The sequence below is a fragment of the Onthophagus taurus genome, chromosome 2, assembly GCF_036711975.1.
Source record: "Onthophagus taurus isolate NC chromosome 2, IU_Otau_3.0, whole genome shotgun sequence".
NCBI lineage: Eukaryota > Metazoa > Arthropoda > Insecta > Coleoptera > Scarabaeidae > Onthophagus > Onthophagus taurus.
The window spans coordinates 12,059,504-12,083,076 of NC_091967.1; the positions used below are offsets into that span (position 1 = coordinate 12,059,504).

Below are 23,573 nucleotides of genomic sequence, written 5' to 3' on the forward strand. Positions count from 1 at the left end.
TATTAGATTTAAAAAATTTTTTCGTTTCGAATTACGCCAAATCGAACGATTTTTCTTCATTATTTTTCAGAATGAATTCCGTTAAATGATGAATGTGTATAAATCATGTGATAATAATGCAATATATAATTGCGGTTCTTTGAACATAACAAAAAAAAATAATTACATCTCACTGGTGATAAGAAAATCAATTACAAGAGATTGGGAGCGCAATTTCAAAATGAGAGCCATTTATCGTTTCGCGATGACCCCATCGTCTAATTTCAATGTAAACAACGGCCAGATATCTGCAATAATAATTACCACTTGATAAAATTAATTACACGCTTTGAGTAAATTTGTATTTCAAATTGGTCATCGCTAATTTTGTTCATGAGTAATCTATATTATTAAATTTGAACTTTAAGACCGGATCAAACTGACACCAAATTTTTTTATCATTCAATTTCATTATGTCCTATTTTAAAAAAAAAATTGATGTTTAAATAACACATATTTCATTATCTTACTTAATTGTAGAAAAATAAACAATTTTTTATCGTAATGATTATTAAAAATTCAAAACTTTATTTACAAAGTGTGTTCTCTTCTTAATATACAAGAACAAAATATTTTGATTAACAAAATGTCGAATTTAATTTAATTGGATGTAACCCCTGGGTCATCGGTTTGTCCAAAAATTCTTTTGAATTGATTTATATTTAGTTCAGCATCAACAATTTACGTCAGTTATTTCATTGACAAACCGTGTTTCTTTTTTGCTTTATACCGATCGACCTCGTTTCTTGTTAAATATGCTAAATGTAGATAACAAAAAAAAATTATCGACAAGGAACACCCAAAAGTCAGCCGGTTGGTCAGATGCGATCAAATACGTTTTTGTTGTAACAGACCCTTTTTTTTGAACACACTGACTGGAAAAAATTCCCCCAATTACAGCCAGTGTGGACGAGACTGCTAAGATCTAATCTATTTTAATTCGGCTACCGAGAACTACCGTGGAGGTAGCACGTAATGTAAAAGAACCTCCCGTTAATGGAGCTGTAATTCTTGTTGTCAGCAACCAATCTCAAAATTAATATTATTATCATTTTTCGATTATGTGGTTTGAATTTTTAAGGAATTTAAATAAAAATACAAGTTGGCACATAATTCTATTTATTTACAAACTTTTCGCATCTCAATATTTTATACATACAATATAGAAAAGAAGAAAAATAAAAACAAAATAAAAATAATAATATCCGTAATACAAAATAAAAAATATCGTAATAAATTAAAGTAATAATAATTATTTACAAGTAAGCTATAATAATAATAACAACAACAACGTCGAACTATTTTCAGATTGACATTGCCCTTTATTATTACCATAATCATCACAATATATTTACTCCGCCTTTTCGGAAGGGGAGCAAGAAATAAATTACATATTGCAACTGTGGAATCACGTATACGGTTTCCTCTCTTATTCCAGTTAGAGCCCTCCCTTCCCGTTTCCAAATTCTCTATTTCTTTAGGACATATGAGGGCTAGGCGTCCGAACGTTACCGGTGCCACCACCGCTTTGGGGTGAGGCCAAATGGGGTGACGGTTGGGGTATCAACCCCATTGGAGCCATCGGGGGTCTGGTCGCCCCCAAAAGCGAAGCCAAAGGGTGAGCCGCCGCTCCATGCTGAAAATATCCTTGCAAAGCGGGGTGAGGATATAGCGCGTGTGGATGTCTTGAAAAGGAGGCCATTTTTAACTTTTCTAGTTCCGCTTCTTGTAAACGTTTAGCTTTTGCTCTTCTGTTTTGAAACCAAATTTTAACCTGAAAATAATAATAAAAATTAATAATTATTACAATTAATTTTTAATTTTGGAGATCATTTAATTGATTTTGATCACTTTCCTTGTCATTTTGAATTATTAGATGTATTAGAACTTAAAATTAATTGATCAAAATAATATTGTATTTCCAAATAATCTTTGTTAGACGTTCACGAGTAATTATCTGAATATCAGTCATATGACGAAGTTACGTGAAGATCACACTTATATTTACCAAGACTATAGGTTGACCACATCTACAGTTCATTACTGGAGTTATAAACAGTAGAAGTAGCTTGATCTTGAAATAAAATGCAATCTCATTTTCTGTAAGTAAGTACATGATATAGCTGTTGTGTAAAGATAAAGTAAATCTCTTGTTCTTATTCTGCAATAAATCTTCTATATTCTGCCAAAAAACTTTCAATCGAATAATCAAATGCTATTTCTAGATTCCTGAATTTCTTTTGTCATCAATGATCCGGCGTGACCCACACCAATGGAATCGTACAAACTCTCCTTCAACATTGGGTAATCAAAGTCTTTTAAAAAGATAATTCCTTAATAGATACCATTGCATACCACAAAGTATTCGGACAGGAGGCATTTTCCAAGGTCTGGTGTCTGTCATCCCAACGGTAACCTTGATTTGTCGCTCTAGAGACCCAGTTTCCTTGATTTGTTTTAAAAAAAACTGACCGGACAACTCTTATGGGTTTATTCATCAATGGCTTTTTGGTAGGAGCACCACCATTACATCCAATCAGATGTGCATCCTTATGCCTGGTGTATGTGGTCCATCGTTTAAATGCGGTGCTTTCGAATGATTCTTCCCAGCACTTGCTGACTTTTTGTATCACTTCCGCATCTATAGAGAGCTGTTGACTTGATCCGCAGTGCCTTATCTACTCAGCAGATTGCAGAAAATCTACAGAGAACTGACTTTAAGAATCTTTTGGTTTCTGCATGCGTCCTATGTTATTGGCGAGTGTCTGGAAGTGTTAATTCACTTTCAAACAATGTCTAATTCACAAGCTTTTTGTTGTACTTCTTTTTACCAATTTAGAATTCTATAATTATATGTAGTATTTGTGCTACTACCATCCAGTCTCTGACAGTTTCTTTTGCTTTAATATTCGATAGAGTTTTTCTTGCTCTTTTGAAGTTGATACTGTTCAATTCACACTCTTTTCGTTCTTATGGTTACTGTACCAGAACATCCGCATCGAGTTGAAAATCAACGTCACTGCCTTTGCTTTCTTCTCTTTTACCTTTTAGTTTAATGGGTTCTAACCAACATGCAATATCTTTCAATCCTCATGGTGCAATTCATGACAATTGAATTGACTTGAGTATTTATCTGTATGATTTTTATATGTGGTCTTATATGAATACAGCTTGTAGAATAGCAAAATTTAAAGTCTTGTAACTCCACTTACACTAATAAAGTCTATTATTCATTGTTGAAAAATAATATTTCTAAGGTAAGTGTCTAGAAATAATAAGTTTAATGTTTAAATGAACCCAAAAAAAATTACAATGTGAAAGACATAAAAAGGTATTTCTAACAGTTCAGATTTCTCCAGTGAGGACAAATAAGCAATTTAGTTGGAAAGAAATTCCAGACATGCTGCAATTTGCGGTCAATCCGTATTACACCAAGTTAACAATCTCGTACTTAATTATTTCCATCTCAGTCAAGCGTTGATAAACGACTCTTTTAATGCATCAAGTTCAAATTATAACATGCTTAAATCCAAAACTAGATTTAAAGATTATAACGAAAGTCAAAATCAATTAAATGACCAATTTTGTTTTTTTACTTACTTGTGTTTCTGTTAATCGTAATGAACTTGAAAATTCGGCTCTTTCAGCTATGCTTAAATATTGTTTATCCCTGAATTTCTTCTCTAAAGCAAGCAGTTGTTGCGTAGTAAATGGTGTCCTAGGTTTTCTGTTCGGTTTGTGCTTCCGTAGATTACATTTCAGCTTCGGTGCTTCCCCGTTCGACTCTGAAAGGATAATAAACGTTTAATCCTCTTAATTAAGTAACCGAACGGTTCCTTATAAAGTATCTTGTTGTATAATCTAACGTCGTCTTCGTAACGACAAAAAGGTAGAAAAAAGTAAATAAAAGTCGTTAGAGTGAAATTAGCGATTCTTAAAGGAATGAAGTAGAAAGAATTTCGAACGTGGTAAAAAAGGAAACGGAAATTCGCAATTGCGCCTGCGTAATTGCATGACAATTGAGAGTCGCGACAATCGGCGCGCCGCGCGCCATCTGTCGTCGTTAGCCGGTGCGCGGGATATTTAAAGTGCCCCCGACGACGTCAAAATCGATTTATTTCGTCGAGCGACACTTTAATGCGCGCTCAATTTAAATTAATTGACTATTAAGATCTTGTCCTGGCGTTTTATTTACGACCTTCGTCTCGGGGCTTAATTCAAATCGCCGCGGACGTTTACAAATTCTTGCTATCGTCCCTGCTGATCGAATCGCGTATAAATTACGACGCGTTCTTCCACGCCGCGAACCGGGAATGAAAAGAAACGACCGGGATAATGAGAGACGTAATAACGAATCATTTAGATTACTTATATTAACGTGACTAATGCTTAATACCACAACAACAACAACAAAAAAAAGAAAGTAAACGTTAACTTGTCAGATAGACGTAACCTCACTTTTGTGTAACATCTCATGGCAATTAACCTTTCAAAACGTTCTTTAATTAAATTTAACATTTAACCGCAGGACGGTTATCTTATGCCTTTTGGTACGGTAGCTAATCTGCGAAGAGGAGACGGAGACAGCGAATAAAACGCGCCGACGTGTAAGAAGGTCGTAAAGTGGTCCGGGACGGTTGGCACCACTGCCCGGTAGCCATTACGGGCGCCCTCTTCTTATCTCGGAATTAAGTTTCGTGGAATTTTAAAACGCGCCCGATTGTTTATCGCAGCCCCGTTTTTTATTGTTTTTAAATTAAGCGATTAAGGCTTTGGGTCGTAAAGTTGCCGCGCGTTTTCGGACAGGAAAGCGTCCAACCTACTAATTGCCTTCAACTCAAAATTGACAGTCTTAAGATCCAACCTATAATTTGTTTAAAAAAATAATATCCAATAAAAAAATTTAAAGGATTCGTGATGACATGTTATCAACGTTTTTCTACTCTGAAAAGAGTTGAGCAGCAACTGTATTTTATACACCTTTTTTTTAGTTTTGATGAGCTATGAAATAAAACGCGGATTAAGGTATGGTTCGCGTGGCGCGATTAAACACCCCGTCAAAACGCATCGTTAAAATACGTCGATAAACCGCGTAGATATGGTTTATCACTATTATTTACAATTTATTTATCGTTGAGCAGAGTAGTGTTTATCGTTTGAATTTTTTCCTTCTGCTGAGATTGTTTATAACAAAATATACATTAAACCCATTTAGCTGAAATACACAAGAAATGTGTATAAATAAATCTTGGGATTAATGTATCGTGCTGATGTAGAAAGTAATTTTTATTGCTATTGAATAACATCCCAGAGAAATGGTGTGCAATAAATTATTGTTATTATTTATTTATCAAAACTTTAAGAACTCAAATAATATTAGACTGTAAATCTTCAAACTATACAGGCTGATTCAAAAAACCGCTGACAGACTTCTAGGACAGGTAATATATCAAAAATTAAGATGAAAAGTCTTAATATACATGGGCTTGCAAATGCCACCTTAACGAGATATAAGGGTGTCAAAGTTTCTTTAAAATTAAACGTTATCTACAATAAAAAAATCTTTTTTTAAATATTTTCAACGCCACTACTAATTTTGTCAAACGGACAGTATTTTCGTGTGAAGTGATCTTGATAAAAGCAACATCTTTTGATTGGATTAACAAATTTTCTACAAACGTGTTTTTCTTAAAAACTATTGCTTTGATGAAAGTTTTGTAAGAGACCAGATTGATAGATAATACACGAAAGCCCGTTTGACAAAATTAGCAATGGCGTAGACAATATTTTTAAAAAAGGGCTTTTTATTGCAGATAATGTTTAATTTTAAAGAAACTTTGACCCGATATATCTCGTTAAGGACGCATTTGCAACCCCCTACTCTAGAAGTCTGTCAGCGGTTTTTTGAATCACCCTGTATAATTGGAATCTTTCTTAACTTGTCGAGTATTGCACGACTGCTCGTCGTTTTGGTAAATTTGGTCAAAATACCACACAGCTTGTCAAAAACGCAAACGAGCACTTGGTTAAAACACAGAACCCCTGACAAACAGATGCGAGCATTAAATTTAAGCCATCAATGTCACTTGTATATTTTGAGTACATAAACGAATTTGAAACCTTGTGAGAGGATTACGATTATAGTGAGATATATGATTAGGTTAACAAGCTTAAAATGTATAGGTATTGTGTAGTCAACCTACTTTGAAAGCGTCAAATACCGATAGTGTTAGCAATCGTGGATTAGAACTGGTCATTCTTTATTAATTTTTAAACTTTTTATCATTTTTGTATTTATTACTTTCGAACATTTATATCCATTAGTCATTTCTATTCATTTATTTGATTGGCTTATAGCTTGGTAGTGGTTGTTAAAGTTGATTTTTTGTTAATTTATACCCTTACAGCACATGACTGATATTATTGAAGGCTTCATCATTGCCTATTTTGAACGTCATAAGTTGGAAACGCCGAAAAAGTATTGTTGGGTGAACTCAAAATGGGATCAAAATTAGTTTTAATAAGAAAAGGGTTTTATAATAAAGGTTTCCACATATATTTTTCCATTATATAGGGATTTGGGAGTAGATGATGGCTTAGTCGTAGATTCTATGACTTGCCTGACAAAAGACTTGCAATACTTTTTACTTTTACTTGCAAATACTTTGAATGTAAGTCATTGGACAGTTTGGAAAATTCATAAGGACAATTTGTTGTATCCATACCATATTCAACGCGTTCAAGTACTACTACCTGCTGATTTTCCTCCACGTATTGCATTATATCAATGGATATTGCAAACATTAGTTCGCATCTCTCTATTCCTGACGCAGATTCTTTTTACCGATGAAGCCAGTTTCTCAAGAAATACTATAAGGAATTTTTATAATAATCATGTGTGGGCAAAATGAAAATCCACATGAGGTATGTGAAGATCATTTTCAAGAACATTCTTCTTGAATGTTTAGATTGGAATTGTGGATGATTTACTTTTTACCAGGAAGACTTACTGGTATGGTGTATTGCAACTTTTTGGCAGAAACGCTGCCTGAGTTTGGTTGCTCGTAATTTTTTAACAGCAACATACGGTAATCGCTGGAGTGGTCGAGGTGGGTGACACGCATGGCCAGCTCGATCCCCAGACTGAAACTCCCTGGATTATTTTTCTTGGGGATATCAGAAGTAGTACTTCAGTGGAGAATTTGGACGATTTGCGAAATCGGATGTAACTCAATTAGAAACGACCCTGGTGTGTTTGAAAGAGTTCGGCAGTCAATGACGAGAAGATTGAATGCTTGCAAATTTTGTTCGCCCTGTATCTTTGAAACAAAGCGGTTTTTCAAAAATTATCGTAGGACAAAATATTCTTAGAGTAGGCTAAGGAATAACCCCTTGCATTTGTGCCGCATGTGTACCTAACACCCTATATATTATAATTTATTATTTATATTGCTGTATTCTATGACCGCTGAAATTTAGATTTTAATATGCTTAATTATTAAGATATTATATTAATAATAATTTGTTTGTGTTAATGTGTTTTTTGATGTTTTTGAATTGATATTTTTTAAATAACGAACTAAATTGTTATGAAATACCGACATTGATAACCAAAAATTTAAACGTATTTACGCATTCCTTGTTTGTTGTAATTAGGTTGATGCCTTGAATATTTTTTTCAACATTCTTTCTTTATCAGAAAGAATAAAAAATTGGTGGTATCTAAATATAAAAAGACGATAATTGCCGTGACGATATTTTCATTGCAGTTCCGAGCATTTTTACAATTTCGTTTTACATTGTGTGCTGGTTGTTGTCGTTATTACGAGCCTTGATCGTAGTATTTTTACCCTGCCGGAATGCTAAATAGCGGGGTGGCAGCGCTCGGCGTCCTCCGTGATGGATGGTTATTAATCTACTAAACGCCGCCGGCAATAAATATCTGGTAATGATCGTTTAGCTGGCCCTTTAACTTCCGACACTGATATGTGGAGTTGAGAGATATTTGTGGACCATTTTTTATCCTCACAAGCGACGCGGCTTATGTTCCAACCCGGCCTACTATACTCTAAATATAGTTGTAAGCAGTTGCAGTCGGTTAGTACAGAAACTAACCAAATGATCTAACTGTCGTTTTTACAACATCATTAAAGAGGAAACTCTCCACTATTTTAAATCCATTAGTGAATAACGTCTTTTTTAAATATATCTGGATTTTTTTCGTTTACTAATAAACGTTTCAAGTACTATTTCAATTGGAAACAGAAACTGGAATGTGTCATCGCCGATGGCAATCATAAATCATAAACGTCAACGTAACTCAAAACACGATCATCATCGATTCATAATCAAGTCGTCATAGCTAGGTAACAGTTGAACGGCGTAACAAATGCTCGTTCGACTAACTCTAGCGACCAATTCTAGAAGCTCCCTACACAGACCACCGTATCGTGTATGATCGGAGAACGTCGGCCAATTGAATTTTTCGCTGTGGTTGTTTTTGCGCACGCCCGCAGATGGATCTGCGCTCGCGCGCACCTCATTACCATCAATTACGCTTGCAATCGCTTTGGAGAAATCGGCGCGTAAATACCGCAAGAGGGCGCCGTCTCAGATGCGACTTAATAACTGTAAAGTTGCCATTACGCCTCTGTACTGCCTCTAATTGGCTGTTCCAACGACTACCAATCCACTGATTTATTCTTAACTTTGTTCTTGTTAATGTGTATTGTACTAGCATTTCAATTGAGTTGAAGTTCTTCATTTTAATAAAACTTCTATATCCAGTTTCTAATCTGGCTACAAACTTACAATCATTTCGAAGGTAAAAGATAAAAACTTAATAAGTGTTATTATTATAAAAAAATCGTTTTATTACTATGCTAACGCGTAAACGAACTATTAGAAACAATGCATTATTCATAAAACAGTCCTGTTGATCCGCAGGAAGTTCCAACGATGAAATTATAGTTGGGATTAAGACTAAGCAATTCAATTAATTAATTAATTAGTCGCGGGGCACAATCGGCTACAGGCTCTCAGTATTTATTTGATGCAGGACAAAATGTCTTCACGCAGACCTACTCTGTAGAATTGCTCAATAGATGGCGGCTTGGGCTCCAGGTATACGTAACCGGTCCAGACCGGAGACTCGATGTATAAGAACTCGCCGGTTAATTAACTAATTAGTTGGCTCGTTTAAGGGAAATACGTAACAGCTCGCGTTTTGTATAGTTTAATTGGTCAACGGCCTCGTCATTATTTCTTTCTATGTCTATCGTTCTTCTATACAACAAAGACGTCCTGTTCATATGAGGGAGTACCTCAATATATTTAAATATTAATATTAGTTTAAATAGAATGTTTCTAGTTCTTGGTCTAATATTAATTCTAGTGATAATGCTAGGTAGTGCTAATTAACACTAGATATAGCTATGTTGCATATTTTTGTTGTACTAAAACTCTTAATTGTTATTCAGCAGTGACGTCACGAACGGGGCTTAGAGTTGTGCACCTGCTTATGGGATGTAGCAGTCTTCCTATAATTCTTGGTGTGGACTTTTGGCTATAACGAATACTTTCTTCCCTATATTAATCCGTTATATTGAAGTTTTACTGTACTAACAAAAATAATTAAAGGCAATAAAACGAAAACTTTACTAATTAAATGAAAGTCATTACAAACGCGATAATTCATATTCAATTAACTTGATAATTTAGTCGTAAAATTCGTACATCAAAAACGAGCGGGCGCCGCAACAGATATAAACTTTTTGAAACCAAACAACAACAATTCTTGTAATTTATTGCATTGATGTAGATAATTTTCACATAAAACTCTACCACTAATTTTATACGCTTATTGCGTTAGCGTTTTAACTCGGTCGACGTAATAAATTCGTTTTAAATTGATAGTTAGTGTTATTATTTTTTTTAATGAGATACCGTTTTCTAGCCGGTTTAATATTTGGAACACCAACGGCTATTATTATGTTACATAACATTTTTCAATTTATTAAAACGTATTTACTAGTTGTTTGTGAAATAAAATTCATTTAATCAGGTTACGATATGACAAAGTGCGGTAGTTATTCTTTCAGTAAAAGACGAAGTATCCTTATCGTTTATGCATGGAAAAACTAAAGGGATGGTTCGCTGGTAAACGGTGAGTCCCGCAAAAGGAATAGAGAACGAAACTGGAAACATCAGAAGCGTATCGCGAAATCGTCCAATTATCCTGCATGTATAACAAAAGAGCGTTGACGCGAATCCATCAAAACCCGTAGACAATGGTCGAGCGCTTGACGGATCTAAATTCGATTTAAGGCTTGATCCGCCGTGCTGTGACAGCAGCCCCCTTTGTTTCTGGTGATCCATGACAACCGATCACGGATTTATGCGATCCGGGGTACATCGAATATACAACGGCGGGGCTCTGTCCTGGAATTCAGGTATTCAAATTAATTTGCCCGAACTCGAAGAAAACGACGATTTCGAGGACGTTCTAAAACCAATTACTCCGCGTTACAACCTGTGTTTATAAAAAAATTTGACATCTTAAAATAAAACAGATCTTTTCGTAAACTTTATACAAAATACATGATAAGCTTTATAACAATTTTATGTATATGTAGAAAGTATATTTAATAAATGTGTTATACGAATTACGAATCAATTCTATGCATGATCACTATAAATGAATCACTAAAATTAAAATTTTAGAAAGTCATCAAATGTTAAGTTGTAGAACTGAAGTTCCAGCGAGATAACAATGTTAACCGTACCAACACTCCCAAATACTCCCAGTAGGGTAACAATAAATATGGGAAGATTTTGAGCAAGAAGCTAGAGTGTTGTTCACAATGGAGAGAATGAAAAACAGGTGCATATAAAGTTAAGATCATAATATAGAATTTAAGACTTCTGCTATGTAAGATGATATTATAGCTCTCAGGTATATGGGTACATGCAGCATAAAGTATCATGATTTTAAGGTTTGTCGTAGATATTAATCACAAATTTATCTAAACTGCAAGGCCAAGAAAATGCATTTTGTCTTTTATTTGTTATCACTAACATCCAGTTGGTTCTTTCTCCACTCTAAACATGAACATTGACTGCCATCTATTGTTTTCCATATAAAATGATAACTGATGTCCAGTTGAGTCTAAAGTTATCAAAAGTGTCATTACGAGATGGTGTAGAAACAACAACAAAATTTTGTAGTAAGGACAGATTCTTAGTAAAGTATGGGGTTGCATGGGAAACCTGACCAGAAATACACAGCGATGGTATTACTTATTATCAGGGTGATCTTTGATTAATTTCTTTTGATACAAATTGCTAGCAATATAGAAGCGCAAGTTAGATTTCCAGAAGTACAATCCATTCCATCTCGATTTGGAGTCAACATATAAGTTAAGTTAATAAATGATACAGGTTGATGATAAAAATGATTGAAAAAAAGTGATCAGGATGGAAAATTGTATTAGACTGTGCTAGGGTGATATGATAATTATAGAGAGAGTGGAAATTATAGAAGATATATTTGGTAGTTAGGCAAGGGCAATTTTGTGAAGCGCAAGAGAGTATATAGATAAAAAATAAAACATAAAAACGATGTATGAAGAACAATTATTTTCAGAATAGGTATAAGCAAGCCAAAGTTGTATCGTGTAAAACTGCTATCATTTAGAGTAAGTAAGTGTTGGATAAGCCTTAGTATTATTTTAGCTTGATAGGCAGGATAAGAAAGTCTATAAGAATGATTTTCCCATTTCCTTCCAGAAACTAAGACGTTGCTTGTATTTATGGAACATGTGAGCTATGTGTGTGGGCGAGAACATAGAATATTAGGTAACCTTAACATTTTTGCTTTTTGTGCTGAGTACGCCAATTGGATGCTTTATTGGGATCTTCGGCGCGTTTCTCTCTTTCTACCAAGGAAATGATTTTTATGGATATTTGAGGATACTATAGGATCCTTTTCCTGTGAGATGTCTGTAATGTTTAGGATTGTTTCATCTTTATGAACAATAATTGGATTATCTTTTATATAAGTAAAATTGTTGTTTAGGATTACATGAGTAATTACCTGTATAAGCTTGTCTGAGAAATTATCAATTATATCCTGTTAACCGAAAAACAGCTGCGGGCTGATAGCTATTACGAAAACAAAAAAGGGAAAAATCAATCCGGAAACGCGGTTAATTTATAGGTAATAATGGCGTCGAGTGGCCTTTGCAAAAACCACACAATGCCGCGATAAAAAGGCGCGCCGTCCTTCCTTATAAGCTTGCGGGTCATTATATCATGAGCGCCCGTAACATTTAACGTTCACGTCTCTCGACCGACTCGGTCAGAACAAAAACTGTCGATACGGCCGCGTCCGTTAATAACCGCGACTCGCACGGCTAATCGGGAAAATAAAACAAATACGTGCCCGCTTTCTGAGCCGGCAATAACAATATCGTTATGCCTCGGACGGCGTGGTCAATTAAACGTCCTTATACTTCGAATCGAAGCGTTTCTTTTCAACCACACCGTACATTCTAGATATCTAACTACAGTGTTTATCAAAACATAAGTAACATATGTTCAATAAGATAAAATTTTAAATTGCTAGAAATATAGATGCGCAAGTTAGATTTCAATCTCGATTTAGAGTCAACATATAAGTTAAGTCAATAAATTGCCCTGGTAGGTAGATAAACATCTGAGAATGGTCAAATGTGATAAATTAAACAATTTAGGCCAGAGAGGAACAAATCGGATTGCTTTTTCCTATCTGTTATTGGGATTTATGATTGCATAGCGTGATGGAATGCATTGTAGCCTGCTGGGAGTATGGAAGAGAAGCTTCGTGTACTGGTTCTAGCTTAGCTGCAAAAAACACCTTTCTTCTAATTCAAGGTTTGTGCCACCTTATTTGATTTTAATAGGCTTTGGTGTTTATTTCTTATCATCTTCCTCAATTTGTAAATTGTAACGATTTTGCACTACAGTGTCGGTTTCAGTTGTAATTAGATTTTGCGAAAACATTGTACAGGTCAAACATCAAAATTGTTCAATTAGAAACGAATTTTCTTTATTGGTTTTACACCTCGTAGTCTTAGACATTTGGTAGAAAAGGAAACATTATCATTGAAGTTTTTGGTCAGGTTTCCCATGGTGCATTTGTATATATTTTATAAACCATGAAACACACAAATTTTATCTAAGCAGAAACTAGAGTTCCAATCTTGTAATATGCCCAAAGTTGACAAAACCTTTTTGCACTTTTGATAACTTTAGACTCAACTGGATATCAGTTATCATTTTATATGGAAAATAATAAATGGCTGTCAATGTTCAGGACAATAAAAGATAAAATGTATAGAAGAGCCCTCCATTGGTTAGGTAGTTACTCACGTGCTCTTAATTGCCTTGGAAGTACAGCTGTCTTGACATTAATGGCACGCATGCATAAAGAAGTTTAGTTCCTTTCCAATCTTGATACACAAATAACTATATTTATTTACCAGTTTATATGGATACATTATGTGAAAAATTAAACTGATCTAGATCTTGTGTTATGATTCAAAGATTGAAGGTGTAGACACGTGTATACTTGGAAAGACAAAAAAAGGGGTTAAAAAAATGCTGCGACCTTTTTCGCTTCCATTAATCCGTTTCATCATCTTGACACATCAAAAGTTTTTTTCGGAGGCCGCCGAAGGTTCCGACGGCGCGTCGCGCAATATAAATTGGTTGTTTTTATTCGGGCCATCAGAGGGCGAGCGGTAACGAACGGCCTACCGGATTATTTTGACAGTTACACCGATAAATAAACTGTTTAGCGCAGCGGGCCGCGTACAACTTACGCCCGTTTAAAACGCAGTCACTCGGTTCTATATTTAACAGGTGTACGTCTCTTAAGCGAAATACCGTCAGAGGAAACTTGACTTATGGCCTTCGAGTGATTTTTCTTAACTGTCGTATATATTTATAGATTTGAAGAGTAATAATTTTAAATATTCGTCATTATTTTGAATAAAATATAAACGGTGTTTTCTTCGTCCGATTAAATCGGGTTTGAAAATAGCAACGACAAAGACAACGTTGTGGTGGGTTCGGATTCCGTGAAACCGTGGAAACCCTCTCGATAATTTACTAAGGTCCTTTATTTGGAGTTCGTTAATTGGAAGGTGAGAGCGCGGTTCGGGTAGCACGGTGAGCCGTTCGGCATTAAAAATTAGCCGGACGCGAGGCTCGCGGTCGTAAAAAGAGTCCCCGCAGGACCCTTTAGCTCCTGCGGAGCCCTCCTCCGCCTCCTTTTACCTTCTTCGCCGCGATACAGGTGCTCGTACACGACCCGGCCGGCAGATAAGTAATTATTTATTCGCGCTAATTGGTGTCACCGATATCTGGGGACGATGGCTCGAAAACCGGGAGCCGGTTAATTGAGCGCGGACGAGGACGCTGGGGCTTTTTTTCATTAATTAAAACATTGGCATTTGAATAAAATTTCCATTTAGAAGATGTTCGTATCGAAGACCTCTTACCCATCGAAGTCTACTTCATCTAATTGTAATCAATTTCTCTTTTACTTCTATTTATTTTTTCTTTAAATTGAATTACTCAAAATTCTTATTTTATACGAGGTGATACGAAAAAAAAGGTGATTTCTGGCAAAATTCACATTTTAAATAATAATGCTACAATTTATTATTGAGCGAATGTTTACAAAATATGACGTTCTAGTAACTTCAATAATTCATTCATGCTTTGAATGAGGTTGGTCCTCAAATTTTAAGTCTGGAGCTCACCGTTAACCCAAACAATTTGGTGGTATAGAGCTTACCAGCTCACCATCATATCCACGTCTAAAAGGAGGATATTACTTTTATGGACGTTTTACCCGTTACCAACAATATAAGTTGATCTCCATATAACAAACATTTTACAATATCTTCAAAGTAATCAAGATAACTAACAAGATGATGAGGTTGGTAACAATCTGGTTTTATTGTGTAATAAACTGCAATCATATTAAAGAGTTTTTAGACTTGGACTGCTTTTTTATTTTAGAATTCCATTCATTCGAAACATTTCAATGTTTCGGAATGCATAATCTGGGAAATACATATGACCTGGGGTTTCTTGTGGTTATTATTCATGAAAGTCAGAAGTAAATTTGGAAACTTTAGTTCATGAAATGAATCATTTAACAAGTCTTTTGAGATATGTATTATCAAAAATAAGTACTATTTCGGAAAGTAACCTTGTATACAAGAGATGTTTGTTGCAATTTATCATCGATGCCGTTTTAGTTCATATGAGATTAAATTTCTAACAATATATTTTAAACCAAAGTTAATTTATAACAATCAGTTGAAACATGTCAAAGACAAAGTTAAAACATAACTAATGCTGACAATACAAAACCTAAGATGAACGAAATGAGCAGATAAATAAGCTGCAAGAAATATCTTTCGGGCTACTAGTCCAAAACTCCAAGTTGTATCTGTATCCATAATTTTGTATTAACCTCCAAGGCGGAAAAGTACCAAATTTTTTTTCTTCTCGAAGGAAAAATATCATCAAAACGATATAAACGTGATTTCGATTCGTACTATACCATTGACTTTGAAATGAAAAAGACACATTAAAAACCATAAAAGAAGTGATCGATTAGTAATAGCAGTCTCTCTTCGAAACGTCAAGATCCTTCGACAGAATATCGCCCGTAAAAGATATTCGATCAAGCTGCTGATATGAACGTAAAAAATGAAAAACCGCAATACATTCCATTTAAGTGGTGCAAAAGTGCTCAAGCCCCGTGCCATGTCAAAATCTTGTTAATGAATAAGAAAGTTTTCACCTTAGAAAAAGCAAGACTGTATTCCTCCTTCTTCTTCCGCTAGGGATATAATGCAGAAAAGTCATCAATATCGGATATTCAGGGCTCGTCGTAGTATCTTTCGCCATTCTGGGTAACATTTTGAATGATGTTCTGAATGCTGTTATAAATTCATGAGCATCTCTACATTTTGGAAACATTAAGTGGATATAGTACTTAGCTTTCAACTTGATCCCCACTTCGAAATAGTCTCTCTATCCAAACAACTCGGGGACTACTCCCCACAATAGCTTAAACATCATAAAGACTGACCCCCAAAAAGACATTTAAAAAAAATAGAGGAGTTTCCTTCATCTGATTCCAAAAGCATGTGGAATCAATGGACTATTCTGCTCGAAGTGTCTCGCGTAGCACAGGCTGCACTACTCCTTACAGCAGTTTAAGCATCCTCAAGACTGATCACGATAAGACATAGGAGAAAGAGGAGTTTCTTTCATCTGATTCCAAAGCACCTATATGCGTGGTGGCATAAACGGCAGATTTTGAATTCCAATAAGTTTTCGGGCTTAAAAAAAGATATCATGTGATTATCTCTTTTTGTTGCTGCATTATAGTCAAAACTCAGGATTATCAAATGTGTTTTTGCTGAGCAAAAAACTATCAATCCTACTATCACAGATATAAGACTTCGATACATTTGGGCAATGCATACTATAATTTAGTAATAAATTGTTATCAACCTTTACCTTCCAGAATAAATAAAGCAGATATTAATGCGTTATCAATAGAACGAAGAAATGTTTCCATCCATCACTATTATAAAATAATGCGATATATATACACGGTTACATCACCTTTCTCTTACGGTATGTTGTGTTTATAAGAATTACAGGAATTAATAATTCATGAAGTTCTTTAATACTTGTTCAAAATTATCCTACATAACAAAACTGAAAAAAAATTAATCCTTAAATTTATTAAAAAACGTTTTATCCCCATTTTATTTTGTAACCTCAACATAAAATTATAGTGGTAGTAGTAAAAACATTTACTACCTCTTTAGTTTGAATATCTCTGTTTTCTCTTTGTATAGGCAGCTGTTAAACAAAACAGTAACCAAATATTATCAGCCGCCCCGTTAAGTGTTTCCTATCCGATTCTCGCCCTATCGGTCGATTTATGGCCGTGTTCGGCCCCCGAATCCTTTTATGTCATCATTAACACCGATAATTTACGTCCCCCTCGTCTTCACTCCCTTTTCGTTCAGCGCCACATTAGGTTCCCGAACGCCTTATCTTCTCACAATTCAGATAAGCGAGTATCTTGAAGCACCTACAGTTTTCGGAAGGCCTTCTCTTTAATATCAATTTAAAATTAGAATTTTAATGATTTGAAACTTTTGCGCGGCGTGGTATAAATGTTGTAATGTACGGTGAAATGGGAAAAGTTGTTGGACGTGATTGCGCGCAATCGCATACGGTCAACGTGGGGGTATTATGGATCGGCCTATTACCTGGTTTTAAAGGGGGGAAATAATTCAATTTGGACCATTTAATCCGTCACATTATGTAATTTACGACCTGATTTATGGTTATTAAATTTCAACGGCTTCCCTCGGTTACGTGCGAGCGCAACGAAACGTTTCCAACTGAAGTCACGAAGTTCTATTTTCGTTTTGGCGAACATAGTTGCTAATTGCTCGACCGCCAGCAAATTTATTAAATTTAATTTAAAATGGCATTGAAAGCAACCACAAACTAATTGCTTTACATGGTATGATAATTATTAATTGTTACTTAATTTACATAATAATTTGTCACATCAATTCAATTTTGTTATCAAATTCTTATCGAGGTGAGTTTTTTCGCAATTAGAATATTATTATTAATTGTTTTGTTTATCGCGGTATATAAAAGGGAAAGAAAAAGAAAATAGTTTTCATGTTAAGGTGATAGCATGTATTAATAATAAAATCTTGAATATGTGGTATAATAAAGTGGTTTGCGCCTTGCGTTCACCCATAAATGCATATTACGGTTAACGACAGTTGAGAAAATCTTGTTTATAATCCGTTTATGCGCCTATTAAACTGTACGCATGCAAAAACAATATTTTATCGCTTATAAATCTCATTTGGGGATAATAAATTATTTACGTTTCCAATCTGCTCAACTCTTCAACATAATCCACCGTTTAATTAAAATGTCGATTTATACGCCGTTATCTTTAATTCAATTTAAGTCCAAGAAAAAAATTATTTCGATAAGATTAATTAAATACTCACATCTTTATTATACAGTGTACCCAACGGAATTATCATTAAACTTGTAGGGGAGCCATGTTAACTCAAACTCTATTAACTTTTAAAATGTTGAAACATTTGCGATAGCAAACCATTTAAGTTGACGTTTTAAGACTCTTAGCAATTGCTTTACGCCTCGATTATGCTAACCTAACTTAAATGCAAATAAGATTTAAGTAATCCCATGTTTTCATTTTCAATTAGAACGTTGAATTTGCGTTTAAATTTCAGCTTTCGAGTTATTGGTGCATTATTAAAACTTATTTGTTACCGATTATAATATGATAACAAAATAATCTTTGGAGTGAAAAGTTAAATTTAAAAATCATTTTAATTGGCATAAGTATGATTTACGTTAACAAAGTTATTTTAATAAATAATTCTGTTTCAAAGAGAAAAAATTAAGTCGTATGAATGTATAAGTTACACGTATGAGTTAATCAAGGAAATGTTTTATGTTAAATCAGTAATTATTATGACAGCCCAGACATAATGAGTTATAGTCTCGTTTATAGCTATAATTTATTTTTTAAATATGGTTATTATATTCTTTGGTGTTCTTATTATTATTTATGTTATAGCAATGTATTCAGCGTAGGTACTTTATTCTAAGGATTTATTAGATTAGATAAGAATGTCTTTCAGAATGAAATGGATATTCATATCAAAGTAGTATTTTCATTTGTTTCTATGCAGCAATAAGCGTTCAAAAATATTCTATTACATAATAGTAATGATTATGACGTGGTTCCAATTGACTGAAACACGAACACAATTGGATCTGAAAATGGACTCCTTTATCCAGGTTAACAGAAACTTCACAAAGTTTCCATACTTTTTCTATGTTTTGGCTTTCCTTTGCCAATAGGCTAAGCAGTGTATCTAGGGACAATTTTTAAGTCCTCCGGTGAAAATAACTCTGATAACCCTATTCAGCAATTTACTGCATACCTCCAAAATCTAATCATATCAATAAACGTTTTGCCAATGTAGCTGATGGGATACATCTCCATCCAGGTTCCTGTTGTAGAAGAAGATGTAGTTTTTTAATAAGAAGGCATTATTAGGAATCCGATGTATTCAAGCAGCGAAAGCAGTTGGTTATGCTTCACTGTAAGAAAATTCATCAGACTGGTTTTGATATGAATGGATGTTTTTCCAATTCAAGTGCATTATTTAGAAGTCGATGCAACAATTCTGCCATGATGGCTCCAACAATTTCAAAACATAGAGCTGAGGCTGCTGAGATTTCTGCTAATACAACAAAATATAACATTGTATCTTCACTATTTTGCTTCATCAACTATAAGCACATACACTTTGTTTTAAGTGGGATTGCTACAATATTGTTGTATGTATCGATGTCGTGAGGTTTGCCAAGAGCTATCAAGTATATGTCGCATTTCGGTAAACACCCTCTATCTTCGTTGCTTTCCCCGAGGTTGGTCTAAATGGGTTCCTTCAGTTAATAAATCTGAGGCAAGGGACCGAAAACAAGACATGTTTACATCTGTATTCGAGTATGTGAAACTAAATCTACTAAGAAGTAAAGAAATCAATTTCCAACTCGGGAAGTAGATTTGCCATAATTTTGGAATGACCCAACCACTCATCTGTTGAGAAAAATCATTTATTCTGGATGACATCTCAAGCTTGGTATAGAAATAGCTTGTCAAAGTATTGGATAATGAATATGGCAGCAAACTTTCTTGACAACGAAGAAGCTCCCAAATAATACTATGGTTATAATACGAGTATCCAGCTCCATTAATATAGTCATCTATATCTATCTTCAGAGAATAATGCTCATGAAACATCAAATGAGATTGACCTGAACATATACACTTAAACTTTACACAACTTTTTTGCTTTTTGGTATATATTTAACGACTTCAATAGGATTATTGGAAAAATTGAAAAAAGAGGGTTGCCCAATGATATATTAAAAATTGCTGAGATATTTGCAAAAACAGTTATAATTTTATTATTGATGATATAATTCTTAAATTAAATTAAGTATATAATTCTAAAAATAATTAAATTAAAATATTCACAGCTAGTCATTCCTATATGTATAAATTAACTATCGCGATCGTTAATCATTTTCTAACGAAAAGAGCCGCTTACTTTGTAGACGAATAACTACATTAAATAACTGTAGTAATTAATTATATTTTTCCAATATTATTCTTGGTCATGAAAAGGCTTAGGAATTTTTTGAATATGTAAAATTTTGATTAGGTTAAAGTAATTAATTATTACTCGTTATATACCGTCTTAGAGAAAAAAAATTTAGCGCTCTTTTGATGTGAAAGATATTTCTTAATTTCCAATAATGCGTGGGATTATATAAAATTGGACATTTCTGATTAGTATAAGTAAAAATGCTTGTTCCTTCAATTTTTTGGAGGAAAAATTATTAGATTACCATTTCATGATATTCTCCTTCTGGAAAAACCTAGAATATCTTATAATTGGCGATAGTGGTATTAATATTACTAGCACACAAATTGTACCAAATAATCTTCGTGCACTAGGAAAGTTATGCTGGAAAAGATTCCTATAACTAGCTATTCAATCGAAAATAAAGTCTCCAAACTGACTAAGAAATCTGAATCATCTCTTTCCGCCAATAAAAACAGTTAAATATTTTCTGCTAGTAAAAGATGGTTAGATCCAAAACATAACTTGAAAATTACAGGCAAGGTTGCATCTACACATGAAAAATTCCCAAATGCCTTCACTAAAAAGTTAGAATCGGTTATTGAATATAATGGAATTGCACTAATCAAGTTTTTAAAGTGGACAAATGTGGATTATTTTGGAAACGAGTGGGTTGAAAGCATTTTCTTACGCCTTAAGATAAAAGTTTGAAACTAATAGCTACAAAAACATTGAATAGTAAGTCCGAGAGTCTGGGTATGATCTGATTTACTGAATGGTTCTCACATTGCTTTTTGCTGTATGTCTGAAGTGAAGAATTTTCTAAGGCAAACAATTTCAACAGTCAAGGTTCAAATGTGGGAACGATATTGATGTTTTTCTTAAATGATAACAACATTACTAAAATAATAAAAGGATTTAGGAAATGAAGGATCATAGTATTTTAATTCTACTTTCTTCTCAAAAGTAAATGATTAATTATATTACCCTGTTCCTTTTATCAGGAATAGATTTCAAATATGATCTCAAGCTAAAGTTGTTTCTGATAGCCACATAGCCAAATCGAAATAAGACATATATTGGGCTAAAAGTTAAAACGACGGAGTTACTATGATATTGAAGGACGAACCAGCAAGATCATAGCAGACCATATCGAATGAGCCCAATTGATGATCACTATTTGCGTAGAACATTCCCAAATTAAATCATTTTTTCTGGAATGGTGTAAATTATTTTCGCAACTTAACAACATGTTTACAACTCATAAAGTCTTTAATGTACGCGGTCATAAAACAGGACCAGATTAGGTATATTGAATCAGTGTATTGAGTACTTCGTTATCAGTTATCAACTCGAACCTATTATCACCTTTTATTTTTTATTTACCAGATTTAACCAGGATAAATATTAGTTAATATTAAGTTTTGCCAAGCATTATAAAATTTTTTTTTTTGTAAAAACGTGTACAAGTTAGTATGAAAATTGTAATATAGTCGAAGTTTTTATTTCTATTAGTCTTGACCATGACAAATTAAAAATAGTTAGCATCATATCGAAGTAAATTGATAAAGAGTACATAAAGCAAGAGAGGCGACGGTTAATGTGATGTAAAGAAATGTTTTCAAATATTTATTTTTGCTTGGTATAGGAATAATAATGCCGTTATTTAAATTATGGTAACCCAAAGGTAGCAATGCTAAGTAAACCTAAATACATTAACATTAATGTGATAATCAGGAATTATCAGCAATTAAAATATAATTTATTAAAATTATCTTGAGAGTTACCTTGTAACTAGATTGTTAGATTGTTGATTAATTATCATCTAATCCGAAAATGATACATAAATCTGTATCAATCATAATATTGACCTTAAAGACTCTGTAGTAATTGAAGCGACGGTTACCGAAAGATAAAAAAATCGTTAAATATAAAAATGATAATTGTAAAAAAATACATGATAAAATCAAATCTTATTTATAACAAAATCTTAATATCAAAATATTATTGAATATTGAGCGTATGTACATAAAATTAAATAAATTAATAAGAAAAGATTCTTACCTGAATTTAAATTTGGTACACCAAAAGGTGTAGGTCCTTGAAACATAGGTCCTGGTCCAGCAAATGGATTAACAAGACTTTGATGTGGCCAATTAGGATGAGCCGCTTGATAAACAGCGGCGGCTAATGCAGAGAAAGGTGTTGGTCTAATCGGGGCTTGATTCAACACATTTTCTCTACCAAAGTCTCTTTGCGCGACGAAACTTTCCGCGTCTTTAGCATCTTCCGAATCTTTGTTATCGGAATTAAGATCTTCGACGTCAACGATCGAGTCTTCGGCGTTTGAATCGTACTCTTCATCGCTTGATTGGTGTGGTGGGCTTGAATTTGGAAGGGTTGAGTTTTGGGAAACCGGCGATGTTGATCTGTTACTGTTATTGTTGTTATTATTATTATTGGTGTTCGGCCTGGTGTCCGCTAAAAGCGATGCCACACTGAAACTGATGTGTCCGTTTTTGTTCGATTTCTCGCACATAGCCTCAGACGAAGAAGTTCCAGAAGCACCGTTGTCGAGGCTCACGTTTTGGATGGTCATAGTTTTTCCAGTTTGTCGTTTTAACATTAATGATAACCCGGTCCTCGTGTCAAACCATCGCACATCCGAATGATTAAAAAAAAATAATGTTAATGAGTCGTTAAAAAATATTCACTTTTATTAAAACTTTTTTTTTAATTCGACCGATTTCAACGTAAAATTTTTATGAGTTATCGCAGTCATAATAGATGTATTATAAATATATGTACAAAACACCACTTCTACATCAGTACGATTCTGCTATAACACTAAAAGCTGCCTTCGTTTCATACCCCCGATTATCCTGCTGTACAGGCGGAGCTAAAATAGGCGTGGTGGAGAGATGAAGACGCCTTCGTACCTAAACGTTTCCACCAATCGGTAAACGTTTCATTTCCATGCAACTCTCACTTACTAACCGGTTGTCCTGCTGAATACTACTTAGTATAATTCCTTAAAAAGTACTAATAAATTAATTATTAATTTAGATTAATTTTTGCAAAAAATTATTTTTAAGTAACTAATTTTCTTTTACATTATTATCCATGGAGTTACTAATAATTAAATTCAACTGTTTTCCTTTTAACGCAACTTTCCGACGGAAACCTTCACTTATAGTAACCTTTATAGTTTAATAGCATTCTTTTTTT

At 34.0% G+C, this 23,573-nt stretch overlaps 1 protein-coding gene across 1 annotated transcript; it reads right to left on the bottom strand.

The window, feature by feature from the left end:
• Positions 1-1,141: 1,141 nt before the first annotated feature.
• Positions 1,142-23,186, bottom strand: LOC111425982 (muscle segmentation homeobox protein Drop). Its single transcript, XM_023060305.2, has 3 exons — positions 22,410-23,186; positions 3,640-3,824; positions 1,142-1,813 (listed from the first exon to the last, which is right to left on the bottom strand). The coding sequence occupies exons 1-3, from the start codon at positions 22,969-22,971 to the stop codon at positions 1,517-1,519; spliced, it is 1,044 nt and encodes a 347-aa protein (XP_022916073.2). The 5' UTR covers positions 22,972-23,186; the 3' UTR covers positions 1,142-1,516.
• Positions 23,187-23,573: the final 387 nt, after the last annotated feature.

Bases quoted from the DNA above. Each gene is read 5' to 3' on its own strand.
- LOC111425982 (XM_023060305.2), bottom strand. From the start codon at position 22,971: ATGTTAAAACGACAAACTGGAAAAACTATGACCATCCAAAACGTGAGC. The intron at 3,825-22,409 runs GTAAGAATCTTT...TTATCCTTTCAG, and splicing joins TGTACCAAATTTAAATTCAG to AGTCGAACGGGGAAGCACCG. The intron at 1,814-3,639 runs GTAAGTAAAAAA...TATTATTTTCAG, and splicing joins TACGATTAACAGAAACACAA to GTTAAAATTTGGTTTCAAAA.